The 16,561-nt window shown below is 39.1% G+C and overlaps 1 protein-coding gene across 1 annotated transcript in view; it reads left to right on the forward strand.

Annotated features, from left to right (window-relative positions):
• The window catches only part of Gucy2f (guanylate cyclase 2F, retinal), a 103,000-nt gene that overhangs the window by 66,040 nt on the left and 20,399 nt on the right, over nt 1-16,561 (forward strand). The window contains exons 8-10 of the mRNA XM_074062464.1: nt 6,693-6,869; nt 9,236-9,392; nt 14,612-14,761. Of these exons, the coding sequence (XP_073918565.1) occupies nt 6,693-6,869; nt 9,236-9,392; nt 14,612-14,761 (484 nt within the window). The remainder of the gene's footprint in view (nt 1-6,692; nt 6,870-9,235; nt 9,393-14,611; nt 14,762-16,561) is intronic.

Genomic DNA, 16,561 nt, shown 5'->3' on the forward strand with positions numbered 1-16,561 from the left:
CATTTAGTTGTCTTAGTTGTTTGAAGGTTTGATTGTGTGTACCTAACTTGATGTTATTCTCTACTGTCTTGCTTTTTCTTATCCTGTGGTTTGGTGCTTCCTGCCTTTTCATGGTTAAGTTGGGTGTCACTTTCTGTGTGCAGGATCCCTTGCAGAATCTTTTGTAATGGTGGCTTTGTGGTCACATATTGTTTTAGTTTCTGCTTATCATGGAAGACTTTTATTGCTCCATCTATTTTGAATGATAGCTTTGCTGGGTAGAGTATCCTGGGGTTGAAGTTATTTTCATTCAGTGCCCGGAAGATCTCACCCCACGCTCTTCTTGCTTTTAATGTTTCTGTTGAGAAGTCTGCTGTTATTTTGATGGGTTTACCTTTGTATGTTACTTGTTTTTTCTCTCTTACAGCCTTCAATATTCTTTCCTTAGTTTCTGAGCTTGTTGTTTTAATGATGATATGTCGTGGAGTAGTTCTATTTTGATCTGGTCTGTTTGGTGTCCTGGAGGCCTCTTGCATCTGTATGGGAATATCTTTCTCTAGATTTGGGAAATTTTCCGTTATTATTTTGTTGAATAGATTACGCATTCCCCTCGCTTGCACCTCTTCTCCTTCTTCGATGCCCATGATTCTCAAGTTTGGTCTTTTGATGTAGTCGGTGAGTTCTTGCATTTTCTTTTCACAGGTCTTGAGTTGTTTAATTAATAGTTCTTCAGTTTTTCCTTTAATTACCATTTCATCTTCAAGTTCTGAGATTCTGTCTTCTGTTTGTTCTATTCTGCTGGATTGGCCTTCCATTTTGTTTTGCAGTTCTGTTTCGTTCTTTTTTCTGAGGTTTTCCATATCCTGGCAGTTTTCCTCTTTAATGTTGTCTATTTTTGTCCTGAGTTCATTTATCCATTTATTCATTGTGTTCTCTCTTTCACTTTGGTGTTTATACAGTGCTTCTATGGTTTCCTTTATTTCTTCTTTTGCTTTTTCAAATTCTCTGTTTTTGTTGTCTTGGAATTTCTTGAGTGTCTCCTGTACATTTTGGTTGACCCTATCCAGTATCATCTCTATAAAATTCTCATTGAGTTCTTGTAGTATGTCTTCTTTTAAATTATTTTTGTGGGCTTCCTTGGGTCCTTTGGCATAGTTTATCTTCATTTTGTTGGAGTCTGGATCTGAGTTTCTGTTCTCTTCATTCCCCTCTGGTTCCTGTACTAATTTTTTGCTGTGGGGAAACTGGTTTCCCTGTTTTTTCTGTCTTCCCGTCATTGTCCTTGGTGTTGTTACTGTCCCTGTACTGTGTGCAATTAAGTATTTTCTAGCTTGTAATAATAACAATGGTAATATTGAGAATGGAAGGGTGAGCTGAGATGGAAAGCAAGAAGTTAAAGAAAAGGGGAAAACAAATATTCAGACAAGAGGGAGAAAGCAGAACAAGGTATCAGACAAGAGAGTTTCAAAGGTATAAACAGGGAGTGTTAGTGTACTAATCGACAGTAAGCTGAACAGACATTAGAGAGACAGAGGGAGGATTGAAAATCAAAGATAAAAAAAAATAAAAAATAAGTAAATGAAAGAAATATCTATATATAAAAATGAATTAAAATAAAATGGAAAATAGAAAATTAAAAAAAAAAAACATAAAACTTCCAAGTTTATATGCAATGCAGTTTCAGTCTTAATAATTTGGGTGTCCGTCTCAATCTCCAGTCCTGGAGTTGGTGCCTCAGATGTTTTTCTGTAGTTGTCTCATCAAAAGGGATGCATAAAGTAGAACAAAACTACAAAATCACACACACACACACACACACACACACACACACAAAGCCCCACCAAGTGTCCCAAGTTCAAATGCAATACAGTTTCAGTAAGTTTTTCCGGCTTGCAGGTGTAATTCGGTTGTTCTCTCATCAAAGGTAGGGAGAAAAAGAAAAAAAAACGTCTGGAGACAGTTCTGAGAGTGGTATCTGCAACTGTGGCTTGCCTGCCTGCTGCTCTCAGCCTGCTGTAGCTGGCGGCGTTATTTATGCAGATCTTTGGGGTGAGCTGCACTCACCTGGTCCCACAGGCTTTGTTTGTTCAGAGTTCTCCTGTGCGGGAGCCTCTGCTACAGGCTTTCCCCTTTCCAAGCACTGGGAAAGGTGACACTGCCCCCGCGTTGTCAGGCCTGCGTGTTTATTTACAGTTCATGTGGGAGGTGGGTCTTCCCCCCTCTCCTCTGAAGTTTTTCTCCCACTGCCACTTTCAGAAGCTTTCCTGCTCCTGCTTACTGGGCGGTGCTGCTGCTCCTGCTGGCCGCCATGTTTGTTTACAGTTCACGTGGGAAGTGGGTCTTCCCTCCTCTCACAAGCTTCCCCACTCCTGGTTGCTGGGCATGCGCCCCGCTCCTGCCAGAGGCTCTCTGGCCCGCCTGGCTTGTTTATTTACAGTCCCGGGAAGGATTCCCTTCCCCCAATCTTCAGCGCTCAGGGCCCCCCACCCTCTTTCCAGCGTGTCTTAATTGTTCTTATTGCTTATTACTCAGTTACTCAGTTTCTCTTTTTTTCCCCGGGTGGACGTCAGTCTGTCCAGGGGGCTATGCTGCTCTGGCCCAGGCTTGTCTATGGGAGTACCTCGGTACCGCGAAGCTCACCTGGTCCGCGTCTTCCCAAGCCGTATGGGTGCTGGCCACTGGCGGCCCTGGGGGCCCTCCTCGTTTCTCTGTTTAACATGAAGTGAAGATTCTCTGCACTGGCTGGAGGTGTGGAGGGGTCAAAGTTATGCCTTTTCTCAGTGATTATGCCTGCAAAGTGTGTCTCCAGCGTCTCTCCAAGATTTCACTATAGGAGGCTCGCTTTCTGCTTCCTACCTCTACCTGCCATCTTGGAATCTCCCCTGGGTCATTGATTTTTTTGGGAGTTTAGTTTTTTGAACTCTCTGTATGTTCTAGTTATTAATTCCTTGTCAGATGTATAGCTGACAAAGACTTTCTTCCATTCTGTGGGCTGTACAGAAGGTTTTAAATTTCATGTAGTCCCATTTGTCAGTCCTTTCTTTTAGTTGCTGAGCCATTTGAGTTCTATTGAGGAAGTCATTGTCTATGTCTATTAATTCCAGTGTATTCCCTGATCTTTCTTGCACTAACTTCAAAGTTTCAGGTCTTATATTAAGGTCCTTAATCCACTTTGAGTTGATATTAGTGCAGGATGAAAGACGCAGATCTAGTTTCAGTTTTCTGCATGCATATATCCAGTTTTCCAAGCAATATTTGTTGAAGAGGTTGTCCTCTTCATCATATGTTTTGGGCACCTTTGTCAAAAATCAGGTGGGTATAATTATGTGGATCCACCAATTTTAATATGCTGTATTTTTATTGTTCAGTTTTAAGCTATTAATGATTTCCAATTTTTTTTGATCCATGCATTATTTTGAAATATGTTGCTTAATTTCCTGACATTTGGGGTTTCTCTAGAGATTACATTAATAGATTTTTTGCTTAACTCTGTTATGGTCAATGCATATAATCTGAAATTTTAGTCTTTTGAAATTTACCAAAATTTTTATGGTTAACTAGGTGGTCTCTCTTGTGAGCATTCCATATGAACTTGAAATTAATATGTACATATTGTGTAGTTGTTGGGTGTAGAAATCTACTAATATCAATTAAGTCAAGATGGTTGATAGGGTCATTCAGATCTTATGCATCCTTACAACATTTTTTGTCAGTATGTTTTATTAATTTCTATTAAAACTATCCTACTATCTAATTCTGAATTCTTTTCTTCATGTACTTTGAAGCTCTGTTATTAATGACATAAATGTTAGTATGCTTGTAAATGCTTAACAACAATCCATATGAGAAAAATTTCTAATTTGGAGCATTTTCTAATTTCTGTTTCATAAATTCCACCATTGTGACTGATTTTAAGCTACCTGGGTGATGCTATTGAATACAGAGTTGATAAGAAATATTAAGTAAGTAAATGTAAAAATGATAAAATAAAAATTTTTTAAAGAAATAATCAAAATCTTATTCTTGTGGTCCAGTATAAGTCAGCTCCAGAACACCACTGCACATACACATTTTATCATTATGAGATGTTCCTCATTTCCAGTTTTATTTTCTTCACTTCTGTTTCAGCTAATAATAATATAACCACTTTATCTTTCTTATTAGTTTTCATTTAATTTTTCTATACTTTCTGTCTGTTTGTATCTTTAGATTTAATGTTCATCTCTTTTAGGCAGCATATGTTTAGTTCTTGTTTTTCCCACGATTCTGCAGTATCTGTCAACTAATTGGGTTGTTTGTTCCATTTACATTTGAGGCACTTATTAATATGGTTGAAATTTTGGTCTTTCTATGCTTATCCTCTGTCTCATCTATATCTCCGTGTTCTTTTGTTCCTTCTTTCCTGTCTTCCTTTATGCTAAAAATATTTTTGTGCATTTCAGTTTATTTCCTATTTTTGTATTTCAGCTGAACTTCTTTGTATTTTGAATGGTTATTCCAGAAGTTCTTATAGGTATCTTAAACTTGTCATAATCTACCTCAAGTTAATATTGTATTACTTTTTCTAAAACATAGGAAATTTGAAAAAGCATTGTTCCATTTACTTTGGCTACTATTCTTTGGTCTTCTGTTGTCATATATATTAACTTCATGTACGTTATGACTAACATGTAGTTTTAAACTCTAAACATTCACATATATTTTATAGAAATTAAGATAATGAAAGAAAACATATTCTGTTGTATTTATCAACATGTTTATTATTTGTGATAATTTCAGTTCTTTTACCTTTTGAAATTTTAAAGATGTCATTCCTTTATTTTCTAAATTCTCTTATTTCTAATGAGAAGTCAGCCATTTTTCATTCTTCTGTATGTAATATGTAGTTTTCTCTGACTAAATCTAAAGTTTTAGATTTCAGGAGTTTGACTACTACATATCAAGGTACAATTAGAGTTCACTGAGCTTCATGGATCTTTAAGTTGATCTTTGGATTGTAGGAGATAAAATATGTTATATTTATCCTGCTTGGGGTTCATTTAGTTTCTTGGCCTTTAAGTTGATGTTTTTCACCAAATTCACAAAGTTTTTGGTTGCCATTTCTCAAAATATTTCTTTCTTGCCCCAATCACTCTTATATTGTTCTGGGACTTAAGTTAAATGTGTGCTGAACTACTTAATATTGTCCTACTTATCCCTTAAGCTCTATTCATTTTTTTCCCAGTCTTTTCTTTTTTTCAGATTGGGACATTTTCTTTTTTTCTTTTTTTTTTTTTTTTGCTGTATGGGGGATTGAACTCAGGACCTTACACTTTTCACAGTTGCTAGGCAAGTGCTCTACTTCTTAAACTGTATCCCCAGCATTTTGTTTTTATTTTGTTTTAGAGACGTGGTCTCACTACTTTTTTTTCTACCTAGGCTGGCTTTGAACTTGCAATTCTCCTGCCTCCATCTTCTGTGTAGCTGGGCATGTACAGGCATGTACCACCTTGCCTGGCTCAAATTGGGACATTTTCTATTGAACAATATTTAAGTCCATTACTCTTCTGTCATTTCCTATGCCCATCTAATGAATTTTTCACTTTAGTTAATTTCCAAGTGGTTCCTATTTATAGTTTTTCTTTCTCTGCTGATGTTCCATACCTGTATATTTATTTTGCATATGTTGTGCCTTAAGTCCTAAAATAAATTTATATTATCTCCGTTAAAATCTTTTTCTCTTAATTCTACCATTTGTGTTATTTCAGGGTTGAATTTTACTGACCTTTTTCCCTTTTGAGTATAGGTCACATTTTCCTGGGATTTTTATTTTTGAACATCTAAGATATTTTAGACATTGTTGATACATTTTAGAAAGTCTGTTGGTTTGATGTGAAGAATGAATTTTTTTGTCCTTGAAGAAAAACACAGAATTTACCCATTTTTGTTTCCTTTCAAGAAAACTTTACCTGTATTCTCCCCTGCCTTTGAATGTTTCTTATAAAATTTATCCATATTTTATAGTTTTTGTCTAGTAATTATTGAAAGACATTGTTCCATTACCTTGTGACTTCCTTTGTTTGTGCTCTTTCAAATATCTAGTAATTTTAATTTTTGTTATATGCTAGACATTTTATATAAAGAAACTGCAGAGCCTCTAGGTAGTATGTTCTTCTGCCAGTGAAGATTTTCCTTTTTTATCTGTTAGGTGGACAGGATAAGGGACTAATCCCATCAATCCCATCAATTATATACCTGAACTGAGGCTATATTGTAGTTATAGTTAGATTCACTCCATCTTGTGTTCGCTCCTGTTTCTCAGGCATAACCCTCCAAAAAAGGCAACCTGTTCTGCCTTTAACTGTACTAACCCTCTTTAGTCTTCTTGGATCATTAAGTTGCATTCCAGAGAATCTCAAAGAAATCAAGAGGAAAGTTTCAGCTCTAGCATTTCTAGCATTTATTTATAAGAATGCCAAAAAAAGATCCCTCTTAAAATTCCCTCTTGTGGCTATTGCATTCATTTTTATCGCTTCTGTAACAAATTAGCACAACCTTAATGGCTTAAAACACCAATTTATTTTCTCTCAGTTCTGTCAATAAGTAGTCTGAGAAGATTCAGCTGGGTGTTCTGTTCAGCGTCTCACAAGTCTGATGTCAAGGTGTCAGTTGCACTGGGCTCTTATGTAAAGACTTGTTGGGAGAACTCATTTCCAGACTTGTTCTCTTTCCAGCTGAAAGACCTGCGTCATGAGAATATTAACCCTTTATTGGGTTTCTTCTGTGATTCGGGGATGTTTGCCATCGTGACAGAATTCTGTTCTCGAAGGAGTCTAGAAGACCTACTGACAAATGAGGATGTGAAACTGGACTGGATGTTTAAATCATCACTCCTACTGGATCTCATCAAGGTTGATGGAAAGACTGGGGATATCTTAGATTTTCCCTATAGATTCGAACTTTAATGTTTTGAGATGTTTTATTTTCTTTAGATGATTGTGATTCTTACACTTCTCCACCTTCCTTTCCAAGGTTTGGATCCCTACCCTTCTCAGAGCTCCTTTTGGTCATATGTGTCATAAGGTACTGATACAGGAAATGTTTGCCAGTTAGGGGTATGGATCAAGTGGTAGAGCCCCTGCCTAGCAAGTGTAAGGCTCTGAGTTCAAACCCAGGTACCTCCAAAAAAGGAGGAGGAGGAAGAGAAAAGAAAGTGTGCCTCTTCTCAGTTTGAGGGCCAGAGTTTTCTTTACTTCCTGTTTGCCATCAAGCCCTCTTCTGCCTTAAGCAGTCTTTTCTCCATCCCATTTGTCTGCTTTGCGGATGTGGTAAGCTGCTCATTCCCAGAATTTTTGATGCTGCTTAGACCGCCACTTCTAGTTTTAACTAAAAGTTGGCTCAGTCTAGAACTAGGTGATGAGTCTTCGCATGCCTAGGCATGGATGTGGCACTCAGTACCAGTGAAAAGCCAAAATACCACTGATTCTCGAAGGCAGCACCTCCATTCTCTGTACCAATGACTACTCACAGCCATGGGAGTTAATGGATGGGCTTCTGTGGAGCCCATGAACTCCATAAAATGCTATGCAAAATTGCATATATATGCATTTTATGGATCTGATCTGGATAATCAGCTACTTTTGAGCCTCCTGTATATTGATCACAGTCAAGAATTTCCTGTGGTGACCTAAACCTGTTCAAGGGCACTTGGAATGGGAGGACATTATCTTATTCCCATTCTCTGTAGGATAGGTGTTATTACCTTTCTTTTACAGAGGCTCAGAGAAGCTAAATGAGGCACACTTTGTTATGCAGTGAGTAGCACACATCATAGGTACTTAATATATGTTTGTCAGCTAACTATTTAATAGCAAATAAAAACCTCCTGTTTCCTATTCTAGTACTTGTTCTACTCACCTTATAAGTGAAGCCCACACCGAGATAAGGGAGAGGCCTCTACATAATAGTCCTCTCAGGCCTGTGATGAATGAGACCCAAACATTAAATATCCTGGAAGAAACTTGACCATTGTAGACTCTGCTTGGAAGTACTTACAGAGAGTGCAGCCTTTTTGAGAGCACAAGATGTAAAGCATCCAAATGCGAGGGATGCCAGATTGCAAAGCACAGCCAGATACCTAAAAGGACTTTTGGCATAAGCAGTTCTGAGACAACTGCACTAGAATATGGATGTATTTGTATGCTGAATGATTAACCCGTCTGATAGAGTTCTGGTAGATTGCATTTGAATGTCATGTAAAGGCTGCGAAGCAAGCACAGAGATCAGTAATATTAAGCTTTCTTCTCTTTTTTTGTTGTATTCTTTTAATTTTTAAAATAATATTAAATTAACATTTAAAAATCAAGTGATGCAAATATATATGGGAAATATACTGACATTTATTCATTTCTTCCTCCCAAAGTTAACTACTGATAACAATTTGATGACTTGTAATTCATTTTTTGTTTTTTGTTGTTTTCTTTTGTGACAGGATCTTACTTTGTAGCTTAGGCTGGCCTGGAACTTTTAATTCTCCATCTTCCGTCTCCCAAGTGCTGGGAATATAGGCTGCACCACCACAATTGGCTGTTTTTAATATATAGGCTATCACATAGTTCTGCAATTCACTTACTTTATGGTTTAGTGTTGTATCTTTGTCAGTACATACAGATCTGTCTTTTTTTTTTAAGTGCTGCAGAATATGATGAATCTAGCTAGTCCCTTATTAATATTGAGTGTACTTCCAATTATATGAGATTGTAAAAGCAAAGCTGCAATGAGAATTCTTCTTTTCCTTTATGTATATATGCAAACATATGTACTTCTCTGGAGAAGTAGAATATGTGGGATACAGCATATGGTATTTGAATTTTTTTATAGCTCTTGCTGAATTGCCCACCCAATAAGTCATACTGGTTTCCATTCCTGCCAATAATGGATGAGAGTTGCATTAGTCTAAGGTTGAGGAAAATCAGAATCTCTCAGTTCATGGCAATTATATGTGTATGGATCCATCTTGTGTCTGAAATGTCAATAAATCTCCCAGTAACACATAATTTTCAGTAAACACAAGATATGATTCTTCATCAAAGCCTAACATTTAGAGCAAGAAGCGACTTAAAAATCTTATTTGAAGGTTTGCTTTGCCTGCATAGAAGAGAAAAAGGCAGAATTCTGGATCATAATAGCTCATGCCATTAACAATCTATAAAAGTGGCTCTAAAAGCACAAAATAGTTAAATAAGTTCCTAAATAAAGTTTGTTATGTCATCTGCAGGGCATGAAGTACTTACACCACAGAGAGTTTGTTCATGGGAGGCTAAAATCTCGGAACTGTGTGGTAGATGGGCGTTTTGTACTAAAAGTGACAGATTATGGCTTTAAAGACATCTTAGAAATGCTGAAACTCTCTGAAGAGGAACCTTCTGTGGAAGGTAAGCAATGAATTGTACCCTTCTGATGCACGCAAGGTAACTCCAAGGTTCAAATGAAACTATGCACTGAATTAAAGCCTCAGGCTGATTTCAACTTCCCACTTTTGTTGAACATCCAGCCTTATTTCCAAGCCAAGGGACTTGAATGAAGTCTGCATGCTGTAACCTCAGCCCAGCCTTTCCTTCCAAACAAAGCCAGTGCAATAATGTTCAGTTCCTGCTGTGTCAGGATTAGGCTGTATTGTTTAGAGACCCCAGCAGTCCCTGGAGAATCTTGCTGAGTGCTAGGCACACAGTAGGTGCTCAATAAATACTTGTCAGATTGAATGGAGTGTAATTTGGAAGCTGGACCCCCATGAAGTACATTCTAGAAGGGGATGTCACTAGAGCATACCAGCACTGTGTCTTTCAGAGAGGAAAAAGCAAGGAGGGGCCCCCAGCAAATAAGTGCTCTATGTGTGGTGTGAGATGGCTTCAGACAGAATGATAGCCTTGTAGTAAATAAGTAGGCATGTTTATAATGTCCATTTTGTGTTTCTGTCTTTTACTGCACCAGTAGAGTACTAAGCAATGCCTGTAGGGGTCATAATGAATCAAAGTAAAAGGAGAAATCTAAGGTGTAGGGGGTGGATGAGAACCAGGGGGAATGAACAAACAGAAAAGAGGGAAAAGGAGACAGATAGGGTTAAATCCACATAGGAAACTTAAGCATAAAACTTTTAACTAATTTTGTGAGGGTGAAGAAGAGAGATAGTGATGCGATACAAAAGCAGAGAATCAGTCAACCTAAAAAAGACAGAGAGGGAGATGCAAAACTTCAACATATGTTCCTATTCTTAAGAGGATCTTTAGCATTACAAAATTTAAAATTGCTGACTGAACTACACAGGAGAAAAGAAAGAAAGACACAGAGAGAGCCACATGCACAGACAGGGATGGACAGCCCAGTCATCAATAGCATCATGTTTGCTCTTAAACAAGACTTGTGGAACTCTAAGCTTTAGGAAGTCATCTAGTCCAACTCTCTCATTTTACATATGAGACAATTGAGGCACTTGAGTTGCCCAAATCACGCAGCTACTTTGCAGCAGTTCTGGGACATCAATTCAGGTTGTCTGAAGGCCAGCCCCCACTGGGCTTTTTTCCTTTGACCATATCCAGTCAAAGGAAAAATTTCTAATTTCCTCTTTCTTTGCCCATTCATACTTTGGAAGATTTGAAGCTCCTGATAATCACAGTGAAAGACATGTGATATTGCCTCTCTTTCCTCCCCCAACTCCTCTTCCTGTGGATCTGTTCTTGTTCTTAGTTGTGTGGTGATTATTTGGCTAATTCTGTCTTGAAAGCTGGGAGTAGTTGCCTTGTACCTAGCCTAGCTCTAGGATAGGATATTGTGATGACTCAGAGATGGCAAGTAATTAGCATTCTGTCAAAATTAGTCATCTAGAAAAGATAAAACACAACACCTACCTTTCCAGAGTTCCATTTAACTCGTAGACTTTCAAACTTAACGACATTTGATCTTACAGTGATTAAAGGATATCTCTATGGGGTGTGTGTGTGTGTGTGTGTGTGTACTGTCACTGTCTCTGTCTCTATCTCATCTCTTCCTTTTATCATGTTATTTCACTCTCTAAATTGCAGTCTATTCCTCACACACTACAGTCAAGAGGAGCTTTCTAACCTGCAAATCTGATCATGTGCCTAAAACCCATTGAATGATTTCCCATTGCTGTTAGGATAAAGCTTGAATTCCTTTACATGGTTTATGAGTCCTGCCAGGTCTGGGCCTTGCAAGCCTCCTTCATCTCTATACTCCAGCCAGGCTGGACTTCCTCCAGTTGTTTATTTACACTTGTCTCTCTCTTGCTTTTAGACCTTTACACATGCCATGCCCTCTACCTGAAACACTCTTCCCTTCTCACTCTGTCATATGCTCAGCTGGGTCTGGCTACATTCTACATCCTTTTGCCTGACTCAACTTAAGTACTTAAGTACATCAAGAGGTTTTCCATGACTCCCTGTGCTCAGCTAAGTTGCCCTCCTCATGATCCTTTAGGGCCCTGAAATTTTTTATAATGCCATACTTCATTAGTATTACTCATTTAATTAGCTGTCTTCTCCCCACACCCAAACTATAAGTTTTGTGAAGGCAGGGACAGGTTTGCCTACTTTATGCCTTCATAGTACTTGGCAGAATAAATATATGTTGGATCAGTAATCATAAATGAATGACATGAAGGAACTTGCTTCTATACCTTAGATGACAATGCTAATAGAGTCTTGTAATTGGAAGACCTTTGGAAGTCATCTGACTTACGTTTTACACATGGGGAAACTGAGGCTCAAAAAGGTAAGCTAAATAGTAGTCAAACTGAGATTTTGAACCCAGAGCCCTTGACTCAATTCTGTGTTCTTTTATACTATACCATACTTACTCCCCAAAGTTGATTTTATCACCACAGCAAGGCTCAGAGTTAGTACTAGCTTCATCTGATACAAAACAAGCCAAAGTAATTTTTCTAGTTTTCCTAAGAGTTCAAATCTAATGGTAGCTAGTGGCTCTTACTTGGTTCTGGAGTGGGCATGGAAATGGGGGTGGGTTGTAAGTGTATTCATTACTGTCCATGCTCAGCTATGTAAGTGTAGTGCAGATACAGCCTCATTTTAGCCATTAACAACACACATGTCAGTGCTCTCTGAAAATACCATTTGGTTATGATTGTATTTAATCACCTAGCTTTTTACCAGAGAGTTTTGCTTTTTTCCCTTATGCTTTTAAATGCGGGTAGAGGATGCCAGGAAGAGGCAGACACGTACCATTTTCCATGCTCTCAAATATCCACTCCTGCCCTCTCTCCCCAAAACCATGAGGTCTGGAATCTCAGTCAGAAATGTATTCCTTTGACTAAAGTATCATTGAGTCTGTTCAGTTTTATTTGTAAATATCAGTTCTTCTAGGCAGGGAGACATATAGTGTCTATAGCAAAACCACTGTAGTGAGTATATCAGAGACTTTCATAGATAGCTGTTGGGTAGAAAGTTAGAGGGGCCTAGTGGTGGAGGGGAACAAAGGCTGGGGACACCTGAAGAATAAAGAGCGAAAATGGGTACATGGTTAGGAACTAGACTAGAATTTCTGGTCTCATCATTTTGATCAGGATTGTCTGAAAATAAGAATTTCCAGGGTGGATTTCTTTATCCTGAGTTTTATTAGTGAACCAAAATAATCTGTGACCTTTCACCTACCTCCTTGCTTTATAGGAACTTGTCCCCTGGGCTTCCTTCCTAATAACGCCAATTTAACAAGATGAAAAGTTAGCCATCACTTTCCCTCTGACTCCCTCACCCTTATGCAGACATTCTTTTCCAGCTTCCCAATCCGGATGTTAACCTGTTTATTCCAACTCATCCCCTTCACAAAGCACAGTGAGCCCATCCCAAGCCCTGTCACTTCTTTCTCCATGGTTGCCTTCCAATGTATCTGGTTCCTTGCCCTGATGCTTCTGCCTCCACCCCCACCCAGGCCCCTTTCACCTCAGCACAGGCTCTTGCAGCAATAACTTCCTTGCTGGTCTCCCTGACTCAGCCTCTCTCCTTCAATCCAGTTTGTGCAGGTTGCCAGATTAATCTTCCCAAACAGGGCTTTCATCAAATCCCTCTCCAACTCCAGCACCCCTACTGCCTTTTGTATTCAGTCCAAATGCCTTCATTTGGCTCTCAGGGCCTCTCACCTTCTGCCCCCATTCTTCTAGCCACCCTCCCTCCCCCACTTCATCAACCCCATTTCTCTGTTCTCATTATTCCTTAACAGAGCCCTTCTCTTCAGCCAAGCTAATCTGCTTACCACCCTCCCACCACCCACAATTTGCTCCTTTCTGCCTCTTGTTCTTTTGCACATACTGTTCTTTCTCCCTGCAAAGCCCTTACCCTCTCAGTTCCAGAAAACTACATCCTTGACCTTCTTAACGAGCACATTTAAGATTTAACTTTTCCAGGAAGCCTTCCTGGATTAAGATGGTAAGCTCAGGTTTTTATTAGTTCAAAACTGATGATGCTGATATTCAAACATTTTCAATCCACAGAAATGGCATAACTCCCCAATACTTCTTACTATCCTTTTTATATTATTGAAGTATATTTCTCTTTTTTTTGGAAGATTTCTATTCATTTAATTTTAAAAAGCAAAAACTGAAAAAATAGTCTTAGAAGTCTAATTTTGAAGGCAACTCACATTACTTGAATTATTCCAGTCAATAGTCAATCAGTTACCAAGGCCTGAGTCAATTTGTAAAATAGGTCCTTATTTTATTTAGTGATTGTCTTCATTAAGTTCTATTCTGGAATTCCTATCACTACTTCTCTGTCTCTCAAAGTATATTGTGTATTGCTTAAGGTGCCCACTAGAAAATTTTCTGATGTTTTGACTGCCATAACTCTGAAAGCAGAGATCTCTTGTCCCCTCATAGGGCCTGAAATGCAGCAGTGATTGTTCAAAATTGGTTTTAATAGATTAATTTCTTTGTACTGAATAGAGGCCCTTATTATCTCTCTGGTATTACAGTTAGGGATGTCTTGCCCACTGGTCTGTAAACTCCTCAATGGGCCAATGCGAGGTCTAATTCATCTCTGATACCAACTCTATACCTAGCACAGTGCCTGGTACATAGTAGATCCTCAATAAATGTTTGCAGAACTGAATTAAAGTAACCCCTACACACCTTTCAGCTCTGCAAGGAACAGAGGAGGCCTGGGGATCCTCTAATCGTTTTAGAGTGGACCTGGAGAAAGCAACTTGTGAATCCCTGAGCGCCAGCACAATCAAATTACCAGACACATATAGATCTTAGCAAACAGCAAATCCATGGCAACCAGTCTGGCAGTACACTTGCCTTTCCCTGGAAACCTGCCAATTGCTATTTGCAGGCTCAAGAGAGCAAGAAAGCAAGCACCAGATAGTGTCTCTACTTCAAGCTTCTTGCCCTTCCCCACACCTCTGTTGTGTCTGGTTGTGTGGGTCCTGGGGGTAGAGAGAGTAGTATGTTTTCTCTGTGTGTAATTACTTAGATTAATAGATTCAGACCCTGGGGGCACTAGCCTGCCAGTCTGTCTAATAAAAATATAAAGCAGTCAATAAAACAGCACCCTTAGAGCCCTTGAGGGCATTGCAGATGTCAGTTAATCCTCCTTGCATTCATTACACAATTCTTTCTTTGCAGAGTTGCTGTGGACGGCCCCTGAACTGTTGAGAACCCCGAGGGGCAGCAGGTTAGGTTCTTTTGCAGGAGATGTCTACAGCTTTGCCATCATCATGCAAGAAGTGATGGTCCGAGGTGCCCCATTCTGCATGATGGATCTGCCTGCCAAAGGTAAGTGGGAAGTGAGAAAGGGGCACCAGTGGCCCACTGTGACCCAGATCATCAGGCCAATCCAGGCTGTCATGGTTTGCCAGAAAACTGTTTATGCTAACAAACTGCTAGTCTGCAAGCAGCCCATGTTGTATGCAGGTGGGACTTGGAGCCAGACTGCTTTAGCTGTCTGGAAGAAATTCCCCTGATCAGGAAGTTAGTTTTTTTACAAATTGTGATGTAAGCCTACGGTCTTTAGAATCTATGTCCTATATCCTTCCTCCCCTCCCCCCAAAGTCCCTTCTACTCATTTGACATACTTTTTGCCAAGTATTTTAGTATCTCTTGTGATGCTCTTGAATGTCAGTATTTCCCTGTGGCATATCACAGGTTTTCATCCCCATCTCCCATCAAAACAAAAAATTCATGGATGGATGATAAAATCAGTGAGTGAAAGATTAAGGAGAAATAGATTATTTGCATATTCTCAAAGTGTGAGCCCACAAGATATTTACTAATTACAAATGAAAAAATAGTAAGTTTACAGATGGAATCTCCTGCAGACCTCACCTTAACCAAGAGATCAAGGTTACTATCACCAGTTATAAGGCACACTAACACTAGGTATCCCTGATATGATGTACTAAAAAAGACCACAACATCACCTCTGTTGTGTTCTGGCTAAAAAAAAATGCATAACCTGAATCTAATCATGAGAAAACTTCAGACAAATCACATTTGAGAGGTATTCTACATGATAACTGGCGAGTACTCATCAAAAGAATCTATGTCATGAAAGACAGGAAAAGAATGGGGAACTGTCACAGAATGGAGGAGATCAAGATGTAAAGATTACATGTTGTATGGGATCAGGAATTAGACTGCAGAACAGAAAAACATTAGGGGAAATGTGATGAAATTCAAGTAAGGACTCTAGTAATAGTATTATACACACGCTCATTTCCTTTGTACTGTAATTATATATGTTACTAACACTAGGGTGAGCTGAGTGAAGGGCATATAGGCAATCATTGCACTATTTTCACAGCCTTTCTGGAGGTCTAAGTTTATTTCAAAATAAAAAGTTTCTAAAATGATTTTAAAAAGCCACTTAGTTATCCTTTGCCACACTTAGAGTCCCACATTACACCTCTAATTAAAGTCCTCCAACTGTTCCCCATCACTTGCTAAATGAAGCCTGGACTCCTCACCTGGCATATAAGGTCCTTCACAATCCTTTCATTTTCCAGGTTTATCTTCTATCACTTCCCACACTCCAGCTAAATCACATGCTGGCAGCACCATGAAAGCACCATGGCCTCCCCTACCTCTGTGCCTTTGCACATGCTATTTACAATACCTGGAATTCCAACCCTTCCTCTCCACCTTGCCCCATCCAACTTGTGTCACCTCCTCTGGGGAAGGCTGCTTTGACTTCTTCATTGTGAGTCAGGTACCCCTTCTGTGCTTACTTTGTGGTATCTATTTCTGCTGAAGCACTTGTATTATTTTTCATTGTTTGGTTTTATTTGACTGTGAGATCCTCAAGGGTATGAATCATGCTGGGCCAAAGCAGAGAGGTGACCCATTCAACTGGACAGGTTCTGACAAAGGGACAAGGACTCCCTCTACCAGAAAGTGTAGGGGGCAGTCACAGTGCAAGGGGTGCTTTCCCATGGCATCCATTGCACTGAGAGCAGAATACTGCAGTGGGGAAACCATTACTGGGTACAGTTTGCTCTGGGTTAGAGAAGAAGGCGTTACGTCACAAGGAGCTGAGAAATCAGAAGCAAAATCAGAACAACTTTCATGGAAGCAAGG

This window comes from Castor canadensis, chromosome X, assembly GCF_047511655.1.
Source record: "Castor canadensis chromosome X, mCasCan1.hap1v2, whole genome shotgun sequence".
In the NCBI taxonomy this organism is placed as follows: Eukaryota; Metazoa; Chordata; class Mammalia; order Rodentia; family Castoridae; genus Castor; species Castor canadensis.